General features: G+C 31.8%; 2 protein-coding genes across 2 annotated transcripts in view; one reads left to right on the top strand and one right to left on the bottom strand.

The window, feature by feature from the left end:
• The window catches only part of LOC135128201 (disheveled-associated activator of morphogenesis 1), a 104,965-nt gene extending 79,912 nt beyond the window's left edge, over positions 1-25,053 (bottom strand). Inside the window, exon 1 of the mRNA XM_064055110.1 lies at positions 24,699-25,053. The gene's annotated coding sequence lies outside the window, so the exon portion shown is untranslated. The remainder of the gene's footprint in view (positions 1-24,698) is intronic.
• On the top strand, positions 5,513-12,140 carry LOC135126327 (sialin-like). Its single transcript, XM_064052333.1, has 6 exons — positions 5,513-5,543; positions 5,598-6,455; positions 6,508-6,975; positions 11,534-11,816; positions 11,900-12,034; positions 12,083-12,140. The coding sequence occupies exons 1-6, from the start codon at positions 5,513-5,515 to the stop codon at positions 12,138-12,140; spliced, it is 1,833 nt and encodes a 610-aa protein (XP_063908403.1).
• Positions 25,054-26,343: the final 1,290 nt, after the last annotated feature.

Here is a 26,343-nt window from a genome sequence, read left to right as displayed (position 1 = left end):
AATTTTAAAATATTGTTTATGTAAACTTATGTTTGTTAATATTTAAAATGTTCACACATTAAAAAAAATGTGGTATTTGGTAGACACAACAATAATCGACATCGTATTTTCCTCCTTAAGACTTCTTAGCGTGTTTTAAATTATTTGTTTCAGTGTAACATGAACATCGTTTTAATTAAAAAACCGTGATCAATATTCACACTTTTTTTAAATAGCTAAAAGAACAATATCTATTCAAATAAAGTGCTGGTAGTTTAACGTGGCGCGAAATTTATAGGTGACGTCATAGCAACATCCGAAACCTATTTCTATGCACATCATTCTTCACTTCAGTCTAAATTGGGATTTCCGTATTTCACAATTGAAAATTTTTATGTTACTTGAATCCACATAGTTCAAATTCTAACAGCTGATGTACGAGAAATGCATCCACATCTGACACAAATTTAAAATATCTGCGGCTCGTTTAATATTGTCCTTAGACGTTAATACGAGATTTGTACGTTTTATTTAGTCAAATTAAAAATTTAATTCTAAAGACACATTCTTTAAAATTTCTTGTAATTATGTACAATTAAAAATGTATGTATCGTATTTTGACTCGTATATTCCGAATCGGTTGACCAGCGGAATGACGTCACGTTCCCTTTAAATACAGTTGTTATTGTTCTTTTATATCATTTTTAAAAAAATTAAAAAAAGCTTTTAAGGTAGGTAAGCATAATTGAGGTGAATGCTATTAGCCTTTGAAGTGGTACTCGTCGTGAAATATCAAGTTCAGTCTTACCCACTGAGCTCCAACAACCACCCGTTTATCTCCAACACTGAACCATTTATCTAACAGTATGACCTAATCCATTCTCACAAGAATATACATAATCAATGTCAAAGTCCGTGTGTAGGCTTACCTCACATCCATTGTTGGACTCTTCTCGTCTAGACAATCGAAAGACAACAATTCTATCTCGGCTTGTAAATCAGATAATTGTTACGATACGGTGTGTTTGTTTACAATCGAAATTAATTCCGCAACTAAATACAATGCCATTTCAGTTCTATTCAAACTTAATGAAGCATGCACATCTTCACAGGACTGAATGTTTCTCTCATCACTATTGATCGATTTGGGGACTGCAGCATGCACCAGACTAATTTTTTCCAAGGGGAGGGAGCTAAACAATACACACCCTTCAGGCTAGGCTGCAGGCATTCAGACCATGACTTCAATAAACGTCACCAGCTTGATTGTTGATGGGGTCAATCCCATATGGAAGTACTTCAAGATTACGGCACTTTGATACTGTCTAATTTGATAATGGGTAGTAATGTTTTTACGTTTTAGTAGCAATTGATACATCTATTAGTTCCATTAAGATTGGAAGATAATGCAGCGCGTCTTATGGTATTTGAAATTATTAAAAGAATTGAAGATAATTTCATGCAATTAAATGTAAGAGAAAGTTACTGTTTTGTAAAAATATATGTTTGCATAATACTTACTCGAAGGAAATTTTATACGCTCTAAAATAACTACAAAGAGGGACCAAAATAGACATTTATTGTATAATTTCGCACGGTAGGTATATGTTTTAGTATTTTGTTCAACATGCACGAACTTTACTAATTACCACCACTGGTGTGCACTGGGTTTTGCAGACCTGTGTAAATTGTTAAAGCTTAATTGACAACTAAAGTTATTTTCTTGTTTTCAGTTTTATGAGCCATTCGCCTGTGTTGTCTTTAAATATGTCATGTCCGTAGATAGTCGACATGGAAGCTAGAAACACGTGTAAAAATTGGATTACTAAAGACGACTAATTTAACGACAGTTACATGTGTTACAAACTTCTAACTGCTGTTAATTATTTAATTGATTCGTAAAAAAAATATACACCAAATTTATCTCTGAAGCAAAACCAAAAACTTAATTATATTATTTTTTGGATAAACCGAAAAATTTGGTTGGACAAATCTGATTTTATTTATTTTATTTTGCAATATGCCCTAAGTATAATGTTAAAGCAACGATAGCCAGATGGAACTGATAAATTTTGTAGTTTTACCAATACATTGGGAATATTAATGTATAAATAGAATCCCAGGTTTTACAATAGTTTAGAATATTATACAAAAAGCAAATAGGAACTCGCATTTTTGTATGCTAAATTCAACAAGTTTTATAAACCCCTCTTTGGAGTTTATAGGCACGAGCGAAGCTGAGCGGAACGAGTGTCAAAAGAAATTTATAAACGTATTATGCACTATGCTTTTTTATGATCTCAAATTAATAAAATTATTAATTTTTACCACGTGGGCTAATTTTTTATAGCTTGTTGGCTAAAATTTGTGAAAGATTAACTTCAACATTTGGTAGATTTACACATAAATTTACAAATCAAAAATATTTTGTCTTTTCGTCCTGGCCGTTTTAACAAAAATGTCTAAATTTTACTCCCTTTTTTGTCAAAATGTCGTTATTTTGTTATACCAAACTACCGAACCGGTTATTTGAGAACTTTACACATTCTTTAAAATTATAATAAAGATGATATACAACTAAGTAAAATTTCAGCTTTTAAATATCCTTAAATAATAATCTATATAATGTATGTTTAAAATTTTTAGAATCAATTTAAATAAGGTTTAACAGTCTAATTTTATTGGGAAATGTGTACACCTTGTTCTAAAAAACTGATCCAGGGTTTATTAGATAGAACTTCCCTGGCCCCTGAAGTACGCAGTCCAACAAATCCTGTTCCTTCGAAAACTTGTAAAATTTGATTTTGACTTGGAAGGCAAAGTACAGATATATGTGTGGTGTTAAAATAAAGGTCAAGAAGCATGCAATGCATATGTTTCAAATGAGGTTTTCTAATAATAATTACTATACAGTCAAATTTTCCAAAAATGATTTAATCAGTAAAATAGATTAACTCATTCATTAATTTTTCGAGCCACTCTGCATAACTATTTCTAAAAACTATGACCGCATTGATAAACTACAAGTATAGAGCATATTTTAGATAGAATTTTAAAATACAATTTCGATTTGTTTACAAAAATCTAGACGTTTATGATAAAAAACTCAACAAGGATTCATAAACCACAAGTGCAGGAGTATGTTATTTTATAAAATTTAATTAACATTTGCTATTGTAAATTTTGAATATGACGTCAGCCTATTTTTGGTGGGGATGATTGATACAAATTCTGGTTGCCGTTTTACCATCTGCACAATATTGTTATTATAAATACACAATTTGACAATAATCAGTCCGATTTCAAAGACTATCTGTCTAGTAAAATTTGACACAGACGATAGATAGGCAGACGTTTTCGTACTCTAGGGATCATGAATCGTTAAGAAAACATGAAAGTAGTTAGTCGCCCGATTGACTCAATTACAGTACTTCCCCAAGCAACCCGCTTATATTAATATAAACACACTCAGGGCGTATTCATAAACTGCAAATACAGTAACTGCTGTATAAGTATATATTTATATATTTTTTTATATTATGTTGTTTAACTCCACCTATACTCGCCCCTGTCTCGATTGTGGTGAATCTTTCATTCGTTATCAGACCGAGGGGCGGAGCGTTAATGCAAAATCCACATTTCCCATAAAAATTTACCATTTTGAAAATTTTAGGTTGTTGTCGTGAAAAAAAAACTATGTATAAATAATATAATATAAAAAACGGAAAAATGCAAGCCCCGCCCACCCACCCGATCTCAATTGTGTTGATTTTTTTTTTATTCGTAGTGAGCTTGAGGGCGGAGCTTAATTGCAAAATCCTTACTTTTGTACAAGAAACTACCCTGTGAAACATGTTCTCAAGTATTTGTGGTGTTTAAAGAAAGCCATATGTATTGTGTAAGAAAGAAAGCCAAAAGTTAAGCCCCACCTATTCCCGTCCCAATCTCAGTTGTGGTGAATTTTTTATTTGTTATCAGACGGAGGGGCGGAGCGTAATTACAAAATCCACATTCCTACAAAAATTTACCGTTTTGAAAATGTTTTCGTTTACTTTTCGTGAAAAGAAAACTATGTATATTAATAAAAAAGAAAAAATATATATACTATATGTATAAAATAACATACTGGTATATTATTTTATAAAATTTATATAATATTTATTATTGACAATTTTGTGCTGACGTTATCACATATTGATGGCTTCCGAGATTGTCTATCTAAATATCGACACGTACGATAGATAACAAACGACTGACAGACAGACAGACAGACGGAAACGAGATTCCTCGTCTAGGGTTCATGAAACATCGAGAAAACACGAAAGTAGCCTTCGTCCGATGGACTCTGCTGCAACACTTCGTTTGCTTGCACTAGGAAAGTAAAAATGGTATAAAATAATTTACACAGAACTTCGCTCGCATAATAAAACGAACCCACTTTTTTAAATAAATTATAAAAATTGACTGTGTAAACTTTATTAAAAATGTGCTAATCTAATAATTTTCCGAAAACTAGTAAAGAGTACTTGTGATTTAGTCAATTAAATTAATTGACTCACTCATTAAAAATAAATTTAAAAATTAAAATTAAAAGAAATTCAAATGACTTCTCGAAGTCCATTTTTCATGAATACTTTTCCATACATTTTGGCGATGACGTTATTAACTTTCTAAAGGGGATGTATAAATGAATTTAAAAAAAAGTGGCTTAATAAATTCTAAGACCAATTGTAAAATTTTAATTTTGTACGATAATAATAATCCATATACCTAAATATCGTCAAAAATATGACTGCATTTTTAAACCAGAAATAAATTTCAAACAAGATTTATTTAACAAATTTTAAGAGGACGTCATCAAGTTTTTGAAAAGGACGAACCAATAATCATGTTTGATTAGCGATTTACCACGTTCACGATGCGATTAAAGTGGGTGTAAAATTGCAAAGAAATCGGTTTTATAGTTTCTTAGTTAAAGTGTAAAATTTTCTTGGTGAGATAATCAACATCCCAAATTTTGGTCGGCTTGTTGCTTTCTACACGATATTTTTAAAATGAGTCTTAAATTTTACAGTAATTTGTAGAGGAATTTCGGAGATTATTTCACTAATAAAATGAGCAAACGATTAACAACAGACAGATGAAAATGTGGACCTACTTTTTCAGATTCTAGAAGATAACAAACTCTTCGAAATTTTAATAAAATAACTATCTAAATTTTACACAATTAAATTTCTTTCTTAAGATAGCATTTTTATAATGAATAGTAAAATTGCACAAATTTAAATTTGTAATTATGACTCGACCTGACAATTATTATATTATGTAGACCCTGTTCGACTTTTTTTGCCAAACTCTACGAAATTGTAGTTAATTGATTGACAAACGAATTTATTTCATCGTCCTTGCATATATTCTAAATTTTATGACCCAGTTTGCTGTGTCCTTAAATATGTCAATAGATAAGTAATGTAGAAAAAAGTTTTCTTAATACAACCAGCACGTAAAAATTTACAAAAGTATACTTGTGGCAATGGCATCAACTACAAAAAAATGGACATTAGGTATGTGTAATTTTCAAACATTAATAACACTAATTTCACAATTTTCTAACCCAGAGTTAATGACTTGTCGCCGAATTTTATTTATAATGGTAACCTCAGGCTTTATTCTCAATGGTTTGTTAAAAACAATGTTCAACATCGCTATTGTCACCATGATAAAAAAGAATAACGAAACTAGCAACTCAGAACTTTTTGACTGGAATGAAGACCAAAAACAAAATATACTGGGCATGTTTTTCTGGGGTTTTGCGCTCACTAAAATCCCCAGTGGAAGATTAGCTGAAATGTTCGGTTCAAAAAAGGTTTCTGGATATTCGATGGTATTAGCAGCAGTGTTAACAATTATAACACCAGTAATTGCACATTTAAACTACTACGCTTTGTTAACTTCGAGAGTCCTTATGGGTTTTCTAATAGGAGCCAGCTGGCCAGCTCTGATGCCCTTATCCTTTAAATGGATTGCTCCCACAGAACAGTCAGTATTTATGTCATGCATCACATCTTCCTCCATAGGTTATGCCTTGTCATCAATTTTGGGCGGCTTCCTAATTTCCGAGTATGGATGGCCGAGTGTATTTTATTTTTCTGGAACAATATCACTACTCTGGTCAGGCTTCTGGTTCTACCTAATTTACGACTCACCACGCCAACATCCCAGAATTTCTCCAAAAGAAAGACAAGAACTCGAAAACAAAATAAAAGAAACTGGCGAAAGTGGAAAGAAAATAAAGTTTACTGAAATTCCTTGGAAACAAATCCTTTCTTCTGGACCAGTGTGGGCAATTGCTTTTGCACAAACAGCGAGTTTCTTTGGAAATATGACTATAAATGCAGAGCTGCCGTCTTATCTTGATCAAGTTTTACATTACAATATTCAACAAAACGGGATTCTTTCAAGTCTTCCAAACTGGGGTAGATTTTGCAACCGGAAGCTTACATTTGAAATTATTATTACATTTTTCAGGTGTATACATATCGTCTTTGAGTTACGGATACATAGCGGATCGATTATTAAAATCCGAAAGGATGTCAGTTACCGCTGTTAGAAAAGTCTTCGGGACGTATTCGTTAATAGTTCCGAGTATTTTTATGATCCTGTTGGGTGTTTGGGGCAATGTTGCAGCAGTTGCGCTAACGTCTTTTTATCTAGCGTTAATAGCTAACGCAGCTGTGACAGCTGGACACTGTCCAAACATCCTGGAAGTGTCTCCAAATTATTCAGGTACCATTTGTGGTTTAGTTAACATGGTTTCGGCATTTGGAGTTTATGTTGCTACAAGACTGGTGGCTTTATTGCTAAGCAGTGGTCACACGTTCCAAGACTGGCGCCCATTTTTTTGGATTCAGTGTGGTGTATACTGTGTTGGTGGAATCATATATTTAGTTTTATGTTCTGGAAGACTACAAAGTTGGGATTCCAAACGGTGTAAAAATGAAACAGTGAAATGTACTGCTGAAGGAATTCCTCTTAATAAAGATGTCGTTTAAGCTATTTCGAAGTATTATTGGACATTGATTAAATACAGGATGTATTGGAGTTAGACAATGATGAATAGGTCGTTTTGTCCATTTTACTGATTCTGTTAATTTTTATGCCATAACATAACAGACAACAGGCTCCTACTAAATCTGCTGCGACATTAATGTTAATTAACAACACTAATTAATTTTCGTTTCAGCAAGTATTATTAAAATTTCGTTTTACTTACAAGCCTTTGAATATTTTTGTGATGAATGATGATGGACAGTTAATTATACCGGAAGAAAGTTAACAATTGATTTTCTAATAAATGAATTAAATTTTAAGATGAAATTTGAAATTCTCTGGGCAATTTTGTCAAAATTGTTACGTCACCCATAGTCCTAGTTTGAATGAATATTTTAGAAAAAATAAAAAGTTGGGTTATACTGTATAGCTTTGTTTAGTTTTTTGAAGCAAAAAATAACTTTATTTTTGGTATGTAACTATGGATAACAAAAAATTTCAGATTTAATTTGAATTTGGAGCAGTAATAAGTAAGTACACCTTAGATAGAATTTGGAAACTCAAGGTCTCAAGGACATACCTACGGAAAATGATATTCGTGAAACCATCAAATTTGGAAACTGCTCTTAAATTGTTTGCAAACTAAGAGATAATTTCTTATTCATAATAGAATTAAGACTTGTTCTCAAAAAATGTACAGGGTTTTTCACAGTCATTATTATCAACACGAGTAACTTATCCAAAATAGCATGCGATTCTGTAAATTTCGAATTTTTGGTTTTAAAATGAAAAGTCATATCATTGACTATCAACTTTCAGCCACTTTCATGTTTTCTTGACGTTTCATGACCCCTAGAGTGCGAAAAATGGAACCTTCCGTTTCCGTCTATGTCAATTTTTATTAAACAGATAATCTCCGAAATTACCGGAACAATTGTTGTCAAATTTTGTGTGTAAAACGCAAATTTTATTTTAAAATGATTTAATTATTGTATTGTTGAAAGAAAACTTTATTTATTAAGGAACAAAGCCAATAATTAAGCCCCACCCACCCGCCCCTATCTCAATTGTGATTAATTTTTCATTTGTTGTCAGTTCGAAAGACAGAGTATAATTGCAAAACCCACATTTTTCTACAAAAATTTACCATTTTAAAAATGTTTTCAGTTTCCTGTTGCTTTTTTTCTTATTACCCTTTTTTCGTTACATACGTAGTCTTCGTTTCACAACGATAAACTCAAAACATGTTTAAATTTATACATTTTTGTGGACAAATACGCGTTTAGCAATTAAGCTCCGCCTCTGGAATGACAACGAATGAAAAATTCATAACGATTTAGATAGAGGCGGGAGGGTGGGGCTTAATTATGCACTTGTTTTCTTAATATGTATAGTTTTCTTTCAACAACACGATACTTAAAACTTGGTTCCCAGGAAATTTCTTGTAGAGAGAAAATGATTTTTCAATTAAGCTCCGCCTCCCTGGTTCCCATTTGATAAAAAAATTAATCACAATTGAAATGGGGCTGGGCTTACACTGAGTCTTTTTTTTTAATATATGTTTAATCATCTTCTACAACAATATACTCCTATACTTGCAGTGTACGAATCCGCTTTAAGTTTTTTCTCTGAACGTCCAAATTTTCGCAAAAACATTTCCGAAGTATAATAACATTTTACTACTAACACCAGATATACGTGAGATTCTTTAAATTTCGAATCTTCGGATGGTTTTAGAATAAAAAGTCATATCGTCGATAATATCAATTTTCAATGTGCTCACTATTTTAAGTTTATATATACCATACGATCGAAAAAAACTTGTCATTGTGTTCTTGATTTTTATTTATTTTTACCTCCCGAGCTTAAGGTAAGGAAGTGTCGTAACGGTTTAATCATGTTTTCTTGACGTTTCATGAACTCTAGAGTACGAAAAATAGAATCCGCCGTTTCCGTGTGTTGTCTGTCGCCTGTCTGTCTGTTTTATTAGACTAATAATCTCCAAAACTACTGGACCGATTGTCGTCAAATTTAGTATATATATTAGAAATATCATGCAGAACCAAAATTTGGCTAATCATCCCTACTACCAATCGGATGGCATCTCCAAAATTTACAACAATACATAAGTGTTTTTAAACTCACTATAAACTATAAAAAAAATACCCCTGTGCTTGTAGTGTATAATCCGTATTCAGTTTTCACCCTAGATGTCCAGTTCTTTGTAAAAGTCAAAATTTTATAAAAACATTTCGCAACTGAACTTTGAGACTGCAAAACTTAGGGCCAGTTTATAGAACAGCGAGTTAAATATTTAATCCTCGATTAGGTTAACAGAGAATTAAAATATGGAATATGAGCCCGTGATTGGTTAAAATACATATGCGCGTTGCCTCGCAACGGACTTCGGTTAAAAGTTAATCGCGAATTAACTTTAACTTCGCTTTCTATAAATCGGGTCTGAATGTTGTGAAATGTTGCAAAATTTTATCATAATCATGGTAAATTGTTAATCAAAATTGATTCGTTTATCCTCTCCTAAAAACTTCATGACGTCATTCAAAATTTTGACTCTACTGTTGTTGTTTATCAATGCACTCATAGTTTTTAAAATTACTTATACAAGGTGACTCAAAAAACTTAATGAATCAGGCAGTTACTAATTAAATCAAAAATGACACTCCAGCTTCCCAAAAGTTTGGGAATACAATACTATTATTATTAGTATTATACTGTATCTATAATGTCATCACAAAATTTTGTAATATCAGTAATCAATAATAACTCATTATGTATCAGACATATCAGACACAACGTCAAATTGACAGAGTTAAACAACGTAGGTCAAAAATAATGACATTACCGACATATTTTTTTATTTTTTTGTAATAAATTCCAAAGCACTCTTAACAAGTTTTTCCGATCATATGGTATTACTCTTCAGTATTTAACTTCATATTCATTGATAGGTATGTGGTGTATGCACCCAGCATGCACATACGTTTCGAAACTACCAGCCTAGCTAAATTGGAAATTTAAACAATTGCACGTTATTAAACTTATAATTGAAGAGCGAACAAAAGAACTTCAGTTTGACTAAAAGGCAATTAAATTGAGATTAAATTTTAAGACGAACGTTCCCGGAAGTTACATCTAGACAAAAACTTTGTGCTCCGTGTATTAAACTGCCAGTTTTTCCTTGTTAAAGATATAAAATGTTAATACATTTCACATTAAAATGTATTTTTACTTGAACGAATGGGTACTTTCATATTTTCTTGACGTTTCAAGACGAGTAGGAAAAAATAGTATGTACCTTTGGTTTATGAATCTGCCTTGAGGTCTTTCTCGAAGCATCCAAATTTTTGCAAAAATTTCGAAACTGTGTAGCAACTTTTTATACTAATAATATAAATGGGCCCCGTACAAGAATATTCAAATTAGTGATTAGAACGAATGTCAGGCGTTCGATTTTCTCAGAGGCTTTTTGATTCTTATATTATTACTACTGTTATCTATATATTTTCTTTAAAGTACTCGTATAGAGGTGATCAGAAATAAAAATTCGTAAAGTCAAATTTTCTAATTTTCAAATCAAGAACAATTTTACCCATTTTCTCGAAAATTTGAAAATACAGTGATGTTGCGCCCGAGTATATTTAATAATAATTAAGTAAAAATTTTCAAAAGAATATACAAAAATGTTTTACTCTTTGTAACACAACATAGACATCATAGATTTTACAATTTATTTTATTATACAAGTTACGTAAAATTTTAGCGAAATTCTCAAGCAGTTTTGAACTTCATTCTGAGCAGCTGTAGAAAAATAAGAAAAAGAAAATTCAAACTGAAAAAGTAACAAACGTTTAAAAAACAATAAACATTATGAATATTTTTTTACAAACAGAACAAAAATCAAGCTGTCCTGTTCGTATAAAAATGTGATTATTTTCTAAGTTTATAATTAACTTCTGATTTACATTTCCTAGTTCCTAGTTTACAAAAGTTTCCGGGATCTCGGACAAGCCTTAATTAACTTAAATTAAAAGCCATTTGAAGGGTTGCCAAGCGGAAGTTCAACAGAGAAAAATGTCTTCAGAAAAATTAATTCACTTTCATTTTATATAACCAGCCAACGAACTGAAAAATACTTATGTCACAAGTATTTTTCAGTATATATGTAGTTTTATTTGATTTATTAGTTTCAATTTCATATTTACACTAAAACTTAAAAAAGATAAGAATCAACACATTAAGACGACAGTATATTAAAAAAAAAACCATCTGATAAGACTTTAGCAAGAAATATTTTGGTAATGTTAACAAAAACATAAATTTATAAAATCACGTCTGCTTTTTACGACACCACGAAGCACCCTCGCCTCATTTATTACTTCCGACCTTATTTTAGTACTATTTCCTTTTTTAAGTAAGTACTTAAAAACATGTTAATCTACGACAACTGCCTTACACATCCGAAATTTTAACGATTAAACAACACAGTCTAAAACAAAAAATCATAATAATTCACCTCAGTTGCAGTTACGACTCACATCCAGCCCACATCCAGTTCAAAAATACACCCACATTCATCAAACAAACATTCACATATACACAAAACGTCAAAACCACGTCAACGAAATCACAGCGGCCGGTCATCCAGATTGTCACATGTTCACTAAGTTTAAAAGCCGACTTGATGCTGCACGGTTCAAGCAGTCAAAGGTACACACGATACGCATGCACATCTGTGCGTATGTGTACACTATTCCCTCGATCGTCAAGTAACCCCCTTGCCCCGTGCCCACGCTGGACCTACACCCTTGAACTTTATGGAAATTCGACTAACCGCACTTTAAACCAACAGATTATTTTTTGATGCAAATTACCACCACAAGTTATTAAGGAACAGTAATGAGGTTGTGGAAATTCCGCTACTGTCGCAACTTCACCCACGTATTGTTATCAGTAAGCGTAATTGTCCTAATTCACCCAAAAGAAAGTTTTTGCGGTCAACCTGTCGTAATTTCGCAATTAACATTTCTTGCAGATGCGCAGCTTCAGCTTTGTCCACGCAGGACGCGCTTTTGGACGATCACTTATTTTAAGTGGAGTTTAATTCAGGGAAGAACATCCGAAGCTCTTTGATGGTGTGTTTAAACATGTGCTCTTCCTGGTACTGTGGGTTTATTTCTTCTTTGAGTTCTTCCAAATCGACAGTAAATTAGGGGGGAACAAATTTCATTTTCGGTCAGGAATGCCGTTATTACAATGGGAGGCGCAGAAGTGGATGATTTCGCATCTTTTAGCGGCGTAATTGCTTTGCGTTTCTGGCGAACATATGTGGGAATTGTGCTTGCTCCAAAAAATAAAAGACATGTGCATTCGGCTTTAGGGTGCCTCTCTGAACAGCTGCCTTCTCGGGCGGTGTGCCGTGGCACGCGTCACACGGGATCAGTGGCGTCTCTTAGAGTAGGGGAGGTACAATGTATCTTTTGTTGTGGAAATCTAAAAAGTGACGTCGTGAGTTGACAGTTTTTTGAGAATGTTGCAGATTTTCCATAACAAAGAAATTATTTGGTGTTATTGTTTTCTTGTCGATCCACAAGACCGGTATCGGGTGATCAGTTGAAAAAGTCGTCAAGGTAGCCTTGATTTTTTGTAAACATTATGAAATATGTCTGCAATAACCTAACCCCACATTTTCGTTAATGAAATTAACGCTTTTCAACAACTCTGTCAAATGTAATTTATACACAATAGTAAGAATTAATAAAACACATTCGTTTTTCACTGCATTTTCTCCTATGAAAAGCAACGCGAACTTTATGACGTTTACAATTGAATATATAATATAATTTTTGTATTTTAGTATAGTACAGTATTAAAGTTTATTATAACATATTATCCATAGCGAAAAGGCGTCCCCAGAGATTGAAGAATTTGTATAAAGCGCAAATTTCGACTTGGTCGTTTCATGGGCTGGTGTAGGATCAAGAAAGTCGAAAGAACTTCTTCAGAAAATATCCTGTTATCTTGTTTTGAAAAAAAAAACTACAAATTTTGGATATTCTCAACTCTTTGAACCAACTATTTCGTATAACAACTTTACTAAATAATAATAACGATTGAAATATAAGTAAATATGATAAATTATTTTGCCTTTTGAAAAGAAAAGGGGAGGGTTATCGTCTATAAAGTTACTGATGATCAAGGTAATCGCTTTTTCTATTCCAGATCCGTATTTGACACTGAACTAAATTTCATATGTTGCTATAGGCTTAGCTAGCACACATCGAAGAGATGAACTTTGTCAAATGACGGTTGATGACACACAATAGTTAGTAAAAGTCAACAGACCGGAAATAAAAAACAAAATTCCGAGACGCAGACATACGACTTTTCTGAATTTGCCAACTTCCACCTTATACATCGGACATTGCTTTCAGAGGACGTCTGCTACTATACTATCAGATTTCGGGGGAAATTTAACGGCAATTAATTAAATCTTCGACAGTCTGAGGGTTATATCGAAGATTCTTCTGAAAGTAGCGGAAAAATCGGAAACCACGACGAGCAATTCTGTTTTGAATTTTTACACTACATCGAGCACTACTTCTAAAAATTGGTTGAAAGTTATTCGACAAAACTTCCCTAGCCCCTAAAGTACAGTCGATCAAATACAACTTCGAAAAATTATAAACTTTAACTTTGAGAATTCTTTTTTTTTATCTTTATAGTCAGTTTTTCCATATATTTTTTTTTGATAACGTCATTAACATTTTAGCAACGGCACATATATCAATTTTGTATTAATAGACTCCTTAGAGTTTTGGCACCCTTGGAATCCTCGAAATCTTTGAAATTTCCAGAAGTTCAAGATTTTCTAAATGTTATAAAAACATCAGTCTTCGGATATGCCAGAATTCAATATTTTCCTCAGTTTTGAAGATTTCTAGGTCTTCCAGATTTTTCACACTATCTAGATATTTCCAGATTTTCTAAAATTAATAGACCCCAAAAGTCTTTAAATCTTTGAAATTTTTGGAATCTCTGAGGTGTATAAGATAATAATTAAGGTATTCAAGACCACTAATACTTGTAGGATTTATAAAAATTAAAGGAAGCATTCTTCAGATTTTTACGATTTTCAAATTTTTAGGATTTTTGTTTTGTTTAGAGTCTATGGAATCTTTAAAATTTTTGTCCCGTTAAGAGTTCATGCGTTTTTTACAAATTATAGAATCTTTAAAATATTTGGAACAGAAGTTTAAAAATCTTTTTAACGTTTGAGGCCTTAAAATATTTAGAATCTTTAGAATTTTCAGAATCCTTAGAGTTTTAACAATCTTTGGAAATTTGGATACTTCAACATCACTAGAAACATTAATACTCCAAGATCTTTACAATTTTTAAGATTGGTTGGTTGTTTCTTCTATTTAGAAACTAAAACTTTAGTTTATTTAGCATCTTTGGTGTCTTTACAATTCGCAAATTCTAGTGGATGAAAACTTTAACATTTTTAAAATGTGTCGAGTCTTTAAAATTTTTGAAAGGTTTGAAACCTTTTAAATATTTCAAACATTAGGAATTTTTAAAATATCTACAATCTTAAGATTGTGTAAACTTTTGAAATTATGAAATTTAATATTTTTTTATTTTCTTTTAATTTGGGAAATTTTCCTAATTTGCAAAATTTTCAAAATTTCCTGAATGTTCAGATTTTCCAGCAAAACTCAATCTTTCAGAATGAGCACATTTTCCAAAATTTCTAAAATTATCAGGCTCCAGTTATACCAGAATTTTTAAATTCAACATTTTCCAATATTTTCAAGATTTCTAAATTTTTTTCCCACACTTCCTAATTTTTTTCAGATTTTCTAAAATTTATAGATCTCAAGAGTCTAAATCTTTGGAAGTTTTGGAATCTCTGGAATCTTTACAGTCTCTAAGATTTATAAGAAAAAATTAGGGTGTCCAAAGCCTTCAGTGCTTTTAGGATTTATAAAAATTAAAGAAAGCATTTTTCCGAACTTTACGACTTTCAGATTTTTAAAATTTTTGTTTTCTTTAAAGTCTTTGGAATTTTTAAAATCGTTGGCATTTTAAGAGTTCACGCGATTTTTACAAGTTTTAGAATTTTTGGCTTTTTGGAATTTTTTTTGAACCTTTAGAATCTTTCAAGTATTCGAAACAGAATTTTAGTTTTTAACCCCTTACAGTCCTTGGAGACTTTAGACCCTTTAGAGCCTTTAAAATCTTTAGATTTTAGAGTATTTAGTCTTTAGACTCTCTAGCGTCTTTCTAATCTATGGAAATTTTGAACACTTTGGGAATTACTAGGAATGTCGTCCTAATATACATATAAAAATTGACACAAACGACGGAAACAAGAGACCTATGTTTTCGTATTCTAGGGGTCATGAAACGTCAATTTTTGAGAAAACGATTTAATCAATAAAATAAATTGCCCCATACATTAATTTTTATTTGATACCCTGTATAACACATTTAAAAACTTTTAATGCAATGATAAATCACAAGTACCTATAGACAAAATTTTGAGATGACGTCGTCAATTTTTTGGAAGGGGCTAAACGAATAAATTTTGCTTAACGATTTACCACGATTACGATAACCTTAAAATATTTACAAGATTTCAGAGCAATCAGTTTTGCAGTTTCAAAGTTATATTGCAAAATATTGTGATTCACTTTTGAATTTTTTCCAAAAATTCTGAATGTCTTGGGCGAAAATTCGACACCACAAGTGCAGGCGTATCTTATTTTGTAAAATTTAAAATAACTTTTTATTATCAATTTTTCAGATGACGTCATCCCATTGGTGGTGGAGATGATTAGCCAAATTTTAGTTAACGTTTAACCATCTAATAATAAATATGACAACAATCGGTCCAGTAGTTTCGGAGATTCCTTGTCTAATAAAAATGGATACAGACATCAGACAGACAGACAGACAGAAATGGAAGACCACTTTTTTCGAACTCAAGAGGTCATGCAACGTCGAGAAAACATAAAGTGGCAAATCGCTCGATGAATTCGATTACTACTATACTTTCTGGGCTTACCCTCAGGAAGTAGAAATTATACAAAGATCTTTTAAAAAATATATTGTTCAAGTGCATTATAAACTTGATTGCAGCCCTCCCGGTTTTTCCAAGAAATTTAATGTTTTAATGGCTTTTCAATTTTCAAAAGAATATGGTGACATATTGGCACGTAAAGAATCAAAAAATCATTACACCAACTATATTTCAAAACTGACTGAAGAACTGTCCATTTGATTTTAAATGGTCCTGAATGAAATTAAAAATAAATTTACTATTGTAAATTTGTTTTTAATATCATAAAATGAGATACTCCTGTATTTGTGGTGTATGAATCCATGTTGAGTTTTCACCTTAGATATCCAGATTTTTGGAAAAAATTCTAAATTGCTTAACAACATTTTCCAATATACTATGAAACTGCAAAACCGAATGCTCTGAAATCTTGCAAACATTTTAAGGTTACCGTAATCATGGTAAACCGTTAATCAAAATTCATTCGTTTATTCCCTCCCAGAAAATTAATGACGTCATCTCAAAATTTTGACGACTAAATCCATTTTTCCAAAAATTTGGAAATAGAGTCTCTTGGTTTTAATATTACAGTGCATCTATTCAAACTGATATACGTAGCCTTACAAAAATGTTGATGATAAAATTTTGTCATGGAAAAACTCAATTGAAACAAACTCATACCACTTTTCTTTGTCTTTACTTTAACATTATATGTACATATTGTTAATATAATTTGTAAAGGTTATAATAAAAATTAAATTTCACAAAATTTTTGGAAAAATCTGGATTTATTGTAGTGTACTTACTTCAGGCGCGAAGAAAGTTCGGTCGAAATGAACTTCGATCAATTTTTTCCTCATACAGGCAGTAGATTTGAAATAAATCGATTAATGTTTTGTTGCAAAACATCTGATGATATTTTTAGTGCCTTCATTAATTCTAATCGGACGTTTTTACTTCGCGAAGGTAAGCTGAGGTAATAGAGTCCATTTGACGAACGGTTTATTTTATGTTTTCTCCGCCTTTTACGGGTTATATCAACACGAAATATTGATGTTCCGTTTTCGTCTGTCTGGCTACGCATCTGTGGTGTGTTGGGGATTTTATTAGTCAGACAACTTTCGATATTACTGATTCATTGTTCCGAAAATTTATCTTTTACGAATATTCTATTAATGGTAAAACATTAACGATAGTCCTTTAATCGCCCCCATCAATAATTACAAATTTATCGCCGCCTGCTTATTTTTTAGAATTATTAATCCACGATGCCTTGTAATAACATTAATGATAATAATAATAATAAATGAAGCAATTATCTTATTTTCCTGAAATTTTGAAAAGATGCTGTTGTTATAAATATCACATTTTATCTACCCAAACTGATATATTTATCCCCACTACAAATTTGATGACGTCACTACAAAATTTTATCAGGACACAGTCAAGTCACTATTTTTTTCATTTTTTCATTTCACTAATTTTAAAATATCGTCTTCACAGAGGTAGAAAATTTAAAGTTAATTTATTTTTGACATTTCGGTGTTGTCAGTCAACTTCATGACTTTTTCAATTTATTAAACACCAGATAGCATATGATCGAAAAAAAAATGTCTTGTAGTAGGTTATGAAATTTATTAACTATATAACTAAAATAAAAAGTGTCAAATAGTGGCAATACCAACATCATCATGTTAAAAATAAATGCCATAGCCTGCTTAAGCACTTTTTTTTCGATCATATGGTATAACGGTTTATAACTAAATTATCTCAGTTTTTTAAACAACCTATGAGTTTTATCAGTTGCAAGTTGACAATAGTTTGATGTCAATCCTCGAACGATCATCCTGACAGTAAAAAACTGTGTACATACACAGAGAAGAGAAATTTAAAAAATGTGCGCTTTATCAGATAATCGTCAAGACTGACCCAGTAATAGCTTTAAGATAGCACTTTCTTGTAATTATCCAACATCTAACAAAAGAAGTGAAATTAGTAAAGTAGCCACACTTCAAATTCGTTTATTAAGTTGGCCTGTCAGGGAAAAGTGTTGTAACAAATGTATTTTATTTGCAAAAGTTTTACGAAGTTAGAGTGTGATTCCTAATAAGGTTTGTAACTTTCTTGAAACTTGAGACAAATCTCAATTCGTTGAGGAATAAACTTAAGTTGGTATCAATGGAAAGTAAAAATCTTTCTTCAAGTGGCAAAATCAATGCACAAAACGAAAAGTGAAAAAACGTCCTCTGGGTCTGCAATCACTTTAACGGTAGTTAAAAATACAAACTTTTTGTAGGTATTTGTAATAATTCAATAACTCCCATCCCACTTTCAGTGTGTGCGCTACTGCTCTAAAACAAAGCACTTGGAAGCGCAAATGTCATCTATCCATTAAAACAACCCGTCTCTGCCAAGTATCATCTAAACTCCCAGCTTTGTTACCGCACTGATTAACAATAACAACAAATCTCAGAAAGTAACGTTTACGATTCTACAGCACCCTTTGGTCTCGCATTTACCCATATTTCAAAACGCCATAAATTATGCACATTGTGTATTGTAATCATGAAGAATCCCCACGAGTTAATTGAGCAGACGATTTATACTACTCCCAATAATATACGAGTTCCCTTCAATTTTAAATTATACCTTGATTGTACTTGGTAATATCATGTTTCCTGCACTGAAGACTCTCTTAACACAATAGGCTGTAATTTGTGCGGCCATTCAAACAGTGCGGCAAGGGGTGGCGGCAAGAATTTGGAATTGTTATAGTTCTAAAAGTTTCGTAACTTTCTATTCTCGATCTTTGAAAATAAACACAGATTTAAATGCTAATTCACTCATTTGTGGTTACTTTCTGACATAAAAACTAACCGACGAAACGCATATGTTGTGTTGTGCGTCTATTTTAGATGCTTCAGTCAACGTAATCTATAAACTATTAGCTTACGGTTTACAAATTGAAATTGAATATATTTTTAAATGCACTCATTTGCTGTATTTGTCTCCATTGTGTGTACCTAGTTGTTAAAGTTTTTTTGTATGAGTGCAAGGATGTTCAATTTATGGAAGATACTTAATGGTTTAATTGCAAACCATAATGGGCTTTATATTAATATTTATTGCTATTTGCAGCCAGTGCAATGTTTTAACAATTATTTCCCCGGCGACCTCGGTTCAGGCTGTAGACACCACTAATGTTTTGATGAGTAAGATTGTCTGCTGCAACATTTAATTACTGGAAAGGATAGGACGTTTTAATCTTAAATCTGATGGAAAATTGGCTAAGAAAGAACGGTTAACAAACTTTAACGTAGCATAATATCAATCAATCAAACAAGGAAAGTATCTGTAAGAGCAAAGTTTTCTTACTAGTTTCGCACCATTCAATTAATTAAAATTAATTTTATAAAAAAATATGTAATACTTAGTTCCAAGATGACAGCCAGAATTTTTGAAAATTTTTATTACAACGTTAATAATGTTGATATAATTTTTCCGGCGATTTTTATTACCCTTCACACATAATAAACGTGATAGCTTTCACAGCACCGTCCGAAATTTTATTTTTAAATGAAATCCCATTAAATGGTCTGTGAAGTTATTAACACCTAATTTCCCTTTGAACTGGAACCAATACCGCGTCATCAATTTTTCGATGAAAAAAATTGGTCGAAATTTATTTCGACAGAAGTTCAAAAGTTCGCTTCTTTGAAAAATGGTATAAATTTTATTTTGCAATTTTTGTTTGTGATAACTTCTATAAAGTAAAAACCAGCGACATAAATAACACCCCCGCGCCGTGGGAGCGTAAATTCCAGAGAGTCGCCGCACAAATACGGACAGTCTAAAAAATATTTGAAGCAGATAACCACAGCAAAGAAATGTATTAATAACATGCTTAATTTCAAATGTTTATGTTTATACATTGAAAGAATGTCACGTAGCAATTTGTTTGATTGGAAAGAGTGTCTCCTCGAAACAGGATTACAATTATTAATTAAGCCAGCAGGCTGACGTTCTCCTAAATTACCCACGACTCTAGGAAGGCGTATATCCCGTGTTCGTAGTAAAATGTTATTATATGTACTTCGGAAATATTTCTGCGAAAATTTAGACGTTTAGGGAAAAAACTCAAAGCGGATTCGTACATCACAAGTATAGGAGTATGTATATTGTTGTATAAGATAACTATAGGTATATTAAGAAAAACAAGGCTCAATGTAAGCCCCCCCCCATTTCAATTGTTATTATTTTTTTTTACTAGTCGCGAGCCAAGAGGCGGAGCTTAATTGTAAAATCTTTATTTCTCTACAAGAAATTACCATGTGGACCATGTTCTAAGTATCGTGTTGTTGCAAGAAAACTATACATATTAAGAAAAGAAGCGCAAGATCAAGCCCCACCCACCCGCCCCTATCTAAATCGTGATGAATTTTTCATTCGTTGTCACTCCAGGAGCGGAGCTTAATTGCAAATTTGGTATTTGTCAACAAAAATTTATAAATTTAAGCATGTTTTGAGTTTATTGTTATGAAACGAAGGCTACGTATTTCTATTCATAATTTTGTTCTCGTCCATTTTTCTTTATACTATTTTTTTGTATTTCGGGACTCGTGGACATAACAAATAAGAAAAGATGTCTTCTACGTCGACAGTTTCGCAGGCTACGTATTTTAAGAAAAAGAAGGGCAATAAGAAAAAAAGCAACAAGAAACTTGGAACATTTTTAAAATGATAAATTTTTGTAAAGAAATGTGGGTTTTGTAACTAATTAAACTCTGTCCTTTGAACTGACAACAAATGAAAAATTCATCACAATTGAGACAGGGGTGGGTGGGTGGGGCTTAATTATTGGCCTTTTTTCTTAACAAATAGTTTTCTTTCAACAACACGATACTTAAATCATTTTTAAATAGAATTAGCGTTTTAGACACAAAATTTGAACACAATGGGTCCGGTCTTTTCGGAGATTATCTGTGTAATAAAAATTGACATAGACGACAGACAGCAGACAACAGACGGAAACGTAAGACTCCATTTTTCGTACTCTAGGGGTCATGAAACGTCAAGAAAACAAGAAAGTGGCAAGTCGCCCGATAGAATCGATTGGTTGATTATACTTCCTTGACGTACGATCGGGAAGTAAAAATAAATAAAAATCCAAAGCGTATTGACATATTTTTTCGATCTTATGGTATGCAACCTAAAATAGAGAACACGTTGAAAATTTGTATTATTAACGATATGACTTTTTATTCTAAAACCAACCTAAGATTCGAAATTTAAAGAATTGCACGTTATTTCGCATAACCGAGTCGTGTTTCTAATAAAATAATGACTATGAAAAACCCTGTATAATTTTTCAAGAACAAGTCTTAAATCTATTATGAACGAAAAAGCGCATTATTAAGCCCCACCCGCCCACCCCTAACTGAATCGTGAAGAATTTTTCATTCGTTGTCAGTCGAGAGGTGGAGCTTAATTGCTTATTGTGAATAGAAGGCTAGGTATATTAAGAAAAAAAAACTGGTCTAAAGTTGTTTCGAGATTGTATTCCCAAAATTTTCTAGGAAAATGGAATGAGTCGTTCCTAATTTAAAAAATAAAATAAATTGACTCATTCATAAAGTTTTTTGAGCCACCTGTGTAAGCAAACCTAAAAATATAAATGTAATGATAAATCACAAGTAAAAACTCATCATAATTTGCACATTTTGGACAGAATTTATTCAACAAAATTTTGAGAAGATATCATCAATTTTTTTGGGGGCAATAAACAGACATATTTTGATTAAGAATTTACCATGCCTACAATAACTTTAAAATGTCTGTAAGATTTCAAAGTATTCGGTTTTGCAGTTCCTGATTAAATCAATAAAATAAATTCACGCATTCATTAATTTTGTTGGGACACCCCGTATAAGCAAATCTAAAAAATATTAATGCAGTGATAAAGCACAAACATAGACTCATCATATTTTGCACATTTAAGATAGGATTTATTGAGCAATATTTTGAGATGACGTCATCAATTTTTTAGGGATAATGAGCAAATACATTTTGATCAAAAATTTACCATGTGTATGATAACTTTAAAACATCTCCAAGATTCAAAGCATTCGGACGAACAGACGAACAGACAGACGAACAGACGGACGGACAGACAGACAGACGGAAACGGAAGACCTAATTCTTCGTACTCTAGGGGTTATGAAAAGTCGAAAAAACGTAAAAGTACAGAGTCGGTTGACGGACTCGATTAAAGGCAACATGGAACTTAAAACATCTTTAAAATGGTTTAAATTTTCGTAGAGAAATGTGAATTTTGTAATTAAGCTCCGTGCTTGAAACTTACAACAAATAAAAAATTCATCACAATTGAGATAGGGGTGGGTGGGTGGGGCTTAATTATTGGTTTCTTTTTCTTAATAAATGGAGTTTTCTTTCAACAACACGACAACATTTTAAAATACAATTCTTTAAGATTATGTCAAAAATTGTATAGAATTATTAACACTAATCACAACAAACTATGTTAGTACCAGGATTTTAAATTAATAACTTCCTAAATATGTACACCCAGGTTTTGAGACATTAAAACACTAAATACTTCATAGATGAAATACAAAATATGGGTGGTTCAATAAATTAGAGGAAAAGAAAAAGCAAGAAAAATTTCAAGAATTATTTTAAGGTTGAAAAACACACAAATTTTGGTTAGTGGTTTTAACTTCATTTAGTTATCACTTAAAAAAAATTACATATTTTTAACACGTCGTTCATTTTATGCCTATATTTGTAAATTGTTGGCCGTACACGCAATAAAATTATTTTATACTTCATTTTATTTATTAATTTTTAGTATAGCGATAAATATCGTTTTCTTTAAAACGCTCATAAATACAAATATCCCAACAATAAATAAATAATCTTCGATTTTATTTACACAGTGCTACAGGAAATAATAGTTGGCTAGCAGATGTTGTGTGTTACTAAATATAGAAACAGTTTTCAATTAAATAGAAAGATTAATAATCATCTTGTATAGATAATTTGTGAATACTTAGTAATGAATATTAACAATTAAAACACTATATTTCTGCGTAACAACTTTTAATATTATTATTATTATTATTAATATTATTATTATTTTCAGTGTTATATCTAATAGACAATTTTTTACACAACGTGTTATACAAATTAAAAGGAAGCACACAATACTCTCTAATTAATTAATAAATAGTGTAAATAATAAAAACAACGAGAATTGAAAATGAACTTCAATTAAAATCTCATATACTAAACTACCAATATTGATTATATTAGTGTTTCAATCAATATATATCATTATTTATGTACACTACTGATAAAAATAAACTTTTATTCAGGTGTTGTGTACATCTTTTTTGCTTCAAATAAAAAAAAAACTTAAGTTGCATACAAGAGTTCCCAAATATTTTCAATTTAATATATTCATGAATTAGCGATTGACATTCTCACGTGTATAAAAAACTACGAGAACTGATTTATTATTCATAAACCTGGATCCATTTTATGTTGTCGGGTAAATTATATTGCTTTATGACATTTAAGAACAGAGTTTATGGTCTACATCGCATCAATAGTACAAATGAAAAACAACAGAAAGATTGCATTCCAAAATATTTTTTGTAAAATTTTTATCAACATGAGCAGATGTGCTATTAAAAATAATCAATAATCAATAATCAATAACAATATATAACTTTAAAGCACTTTTTATTGTTATTTTTATAAAAAAATAACATAAAACATAAACATATTTTTTTATTCTTCGACTGTATGTGTATAGTTCAATACTCTTTGGTTATAAAAAAATACAAATTGAGATTATATCTACGGATAATGTAAGTTGTTTTTGTTAAAACAAACTGAAGAATGCAACGACGATCTATTTTAATTACTTTTCCATTTGTTGACAACCGTCAAATTTCTAACATGCTACCACATTGTTTGTAACAGATAATAATCCAGTAAATAACTCCTCATGATTCATAAGAAATACCTTGGCTTTCTTATTAGTGAATTTAGACACATCCCAAAATACACATAGCATAATTTTAACATGCACATTTTCCGTACTTCGTACCCACTTACAGTTATTTATTACTTTCGTCTTAAGCAAAATACGTCTTTTCTTGCAGTGGATTCATTTTTAATTCAGTACTATAGTTCTCCTACTACCCAATTAATCGACACAAACATGAATATACTCACGCTAGTTTATCTCCTATTACTAACTAATGAAATTGATACTACCCACACAACGGATTACTTTTATATAAACATAAACTGTTATCAGATTTTTCAGAAGTATTATGAATTTATTATACCACACTCAGTGCAGTTGCATGTGCAGCTATGCCAGCACTGATGCACCGCAATAAATTGCTACATTTATTGATTGCCGGTTCAAAAACTCACACACTGAATTCACTTCCGTCACTCTAACAATTTAAAACAAACATCAACTAACCAATGAAAATTTTGCGGAAAAGACGCGTTCCACAAAAAATTCAAATCTTGATTAATCACTTACCGGAAAAAACTCCAGCGATCACAACACCGAAATAACGATAATGAATACACTGTTTTTACAACCACATAAAACTCACATATCGATCACTACTTAATCATAAGTTATCAAAAATTACAACTTTCAGAAAACCCGGACTATTTCCAACTCCGGTCATTGCACTACCGCAAACATTTTTGGCCGGGTCCGGTACAATCATGTATACTAATTCCACCACAGCTTTCACCCTGTCTCTATCCCTTATCATCACACAAACCCCTCCTAATTCAAAAAAATTACCCTTTAGTTAATCTGTCTAGCCCTCTAGTTCAACTCATTTTTGCTGCAAGATCTGAAGTTTTCAGACAATCTTATTTCAGTTAAGCCCCTGAAAAAGTGCGTGAAAACTGTAGTGGAATTGTAACAATGTGTTTTCAGCGCAGGCCCGGAGTAATCCAGACCGTTCGCGCACGTCTGAATCGATTTTACTGAAATGAGACAAGATTGCATCTCGTGCCGCCAGTAAAGAAAAAGCTTGTGTATGTCGCTACTGAAGTGTTTCAACATCCTGAACTTCTGCATCTCATTTATTTCTTTTCAGGGGGATTAATGGTTTCAGCTGACAGCTTCAGTTTTGTTGTAACCACCCACCACAAATTAACATAACGTTCGAATTTAATCCAAACAACACATTTGTGACATGTTTTTCAGCAACGTTTAGTACTTGTTACAAACAACAGCTTTCACAGAACTGAACTGCTTTACATAATTATAATGTAAAATGGAAATAACTTCATGTTAAGTATTAACCATTAGATGCAAAATCGTGGAGACAAAACGTTTAATCAATGTTACATTCCGCCGGAAAATAACTTATTAAGTTCGCTGAAAATGTCGTGCTTTCCCGTTTGTTGGGTGTGCATATGGCTACTGGAGCGTTGCAACATCCTTAAACTTTACGTCTCTTTTATTTCGTTTCTTCAAAGGATTAACGGTTTCCATAGACGACTTTTTGTTGTAATTACGACAGATCACGTTGCTGACGGCTGTCAAATTTTCTAAAACACAGGGGAATGCAGGAAGACACCGGGGGGCTCAGACGATGCAATTTTATCAATTAAGCGAATACCCAGGGGCTGCAGTATATTCATTACTGTTGACGTAGATATGCAGACTGTGCTCATAAATTCGCTTTTAAGCTTCTTGAACGGTTGCGTTGATTTATAACTCTACGATCCGCTAGATTAAAAATGTGGCTAATGTGTTTAAATGATACGCGGTTATGCATAGAATGTATACATGAAGGAACGATATTAAAAGAATCGACAGTTAAAGTAGTACTGCAGCTGTCAGACACACTGATTAAAATTATTCATCTCTTTTAACTGGAATCTTTAATGGTCAAGGTAATGGTCTAGGAAACTATAAACCTTCGTGTAATTATTTAGTTAACGGCTTAACAGTTAATACAAAATAAATAAACTGAGAAATTATATATCATTGTTTCCTGATGAAATATTAGATCAATTATCTGGACTTCCTGCTTTCGGCAAAGTAAAAATTGCTTTGGAAACTAGAAATATAAAGAAGTGCGCGCATTTTCGACATAACTTAAAGAATATCAACGATAAAAACGTAAAGAAGAAGTTTTAATAGGTTATGGTGCAAT

Source organism: Zophobas morio, unplaced genomic scaffold, assembly GCF_036711695.1.
Source record: "Zophobas morio isolate AGI-343-1 ecotype UQ-CSIRO unplaced genomic scaffold, CSIRO_AGI_Zmor_V1 ptg000002l, whole genome shotgun sequence".
NCBI classification, from domain to species: domain Eukaryota; kingdom Metazoa; phylum Arthropoda; class Insecta; order Coleoptera; family Tenebrionidae; genus Zophobas; species Zophobas morio.
This window is presented reverse-complemented; position numbering and strand designations above follow the sequence as displayed.

Excerpts from the sequence above, each read along its gene's own strand:
- LOC135126327 (XM_064052333.1), top strand. The coding sequence starts at position 5,513 with ATGGCATCAACTACAAAAAAATGGACATTAG. Across the intron at positions 6,456-6,507 it reads TTCAAGTCTTCCAAACTGGG|GTGTATACATATCGTCTTTG; the intron begins GTAGATTTTGCA and ends TACATTTTTCAG. Across the intron at positions 6,976-11,533 it reads GGATTCCAAACGGTGTAAAA|AGTCTAAAACAAAAAATCAT; the intron begins ATGAAACAGTGA and ends ATTAAACAACAC.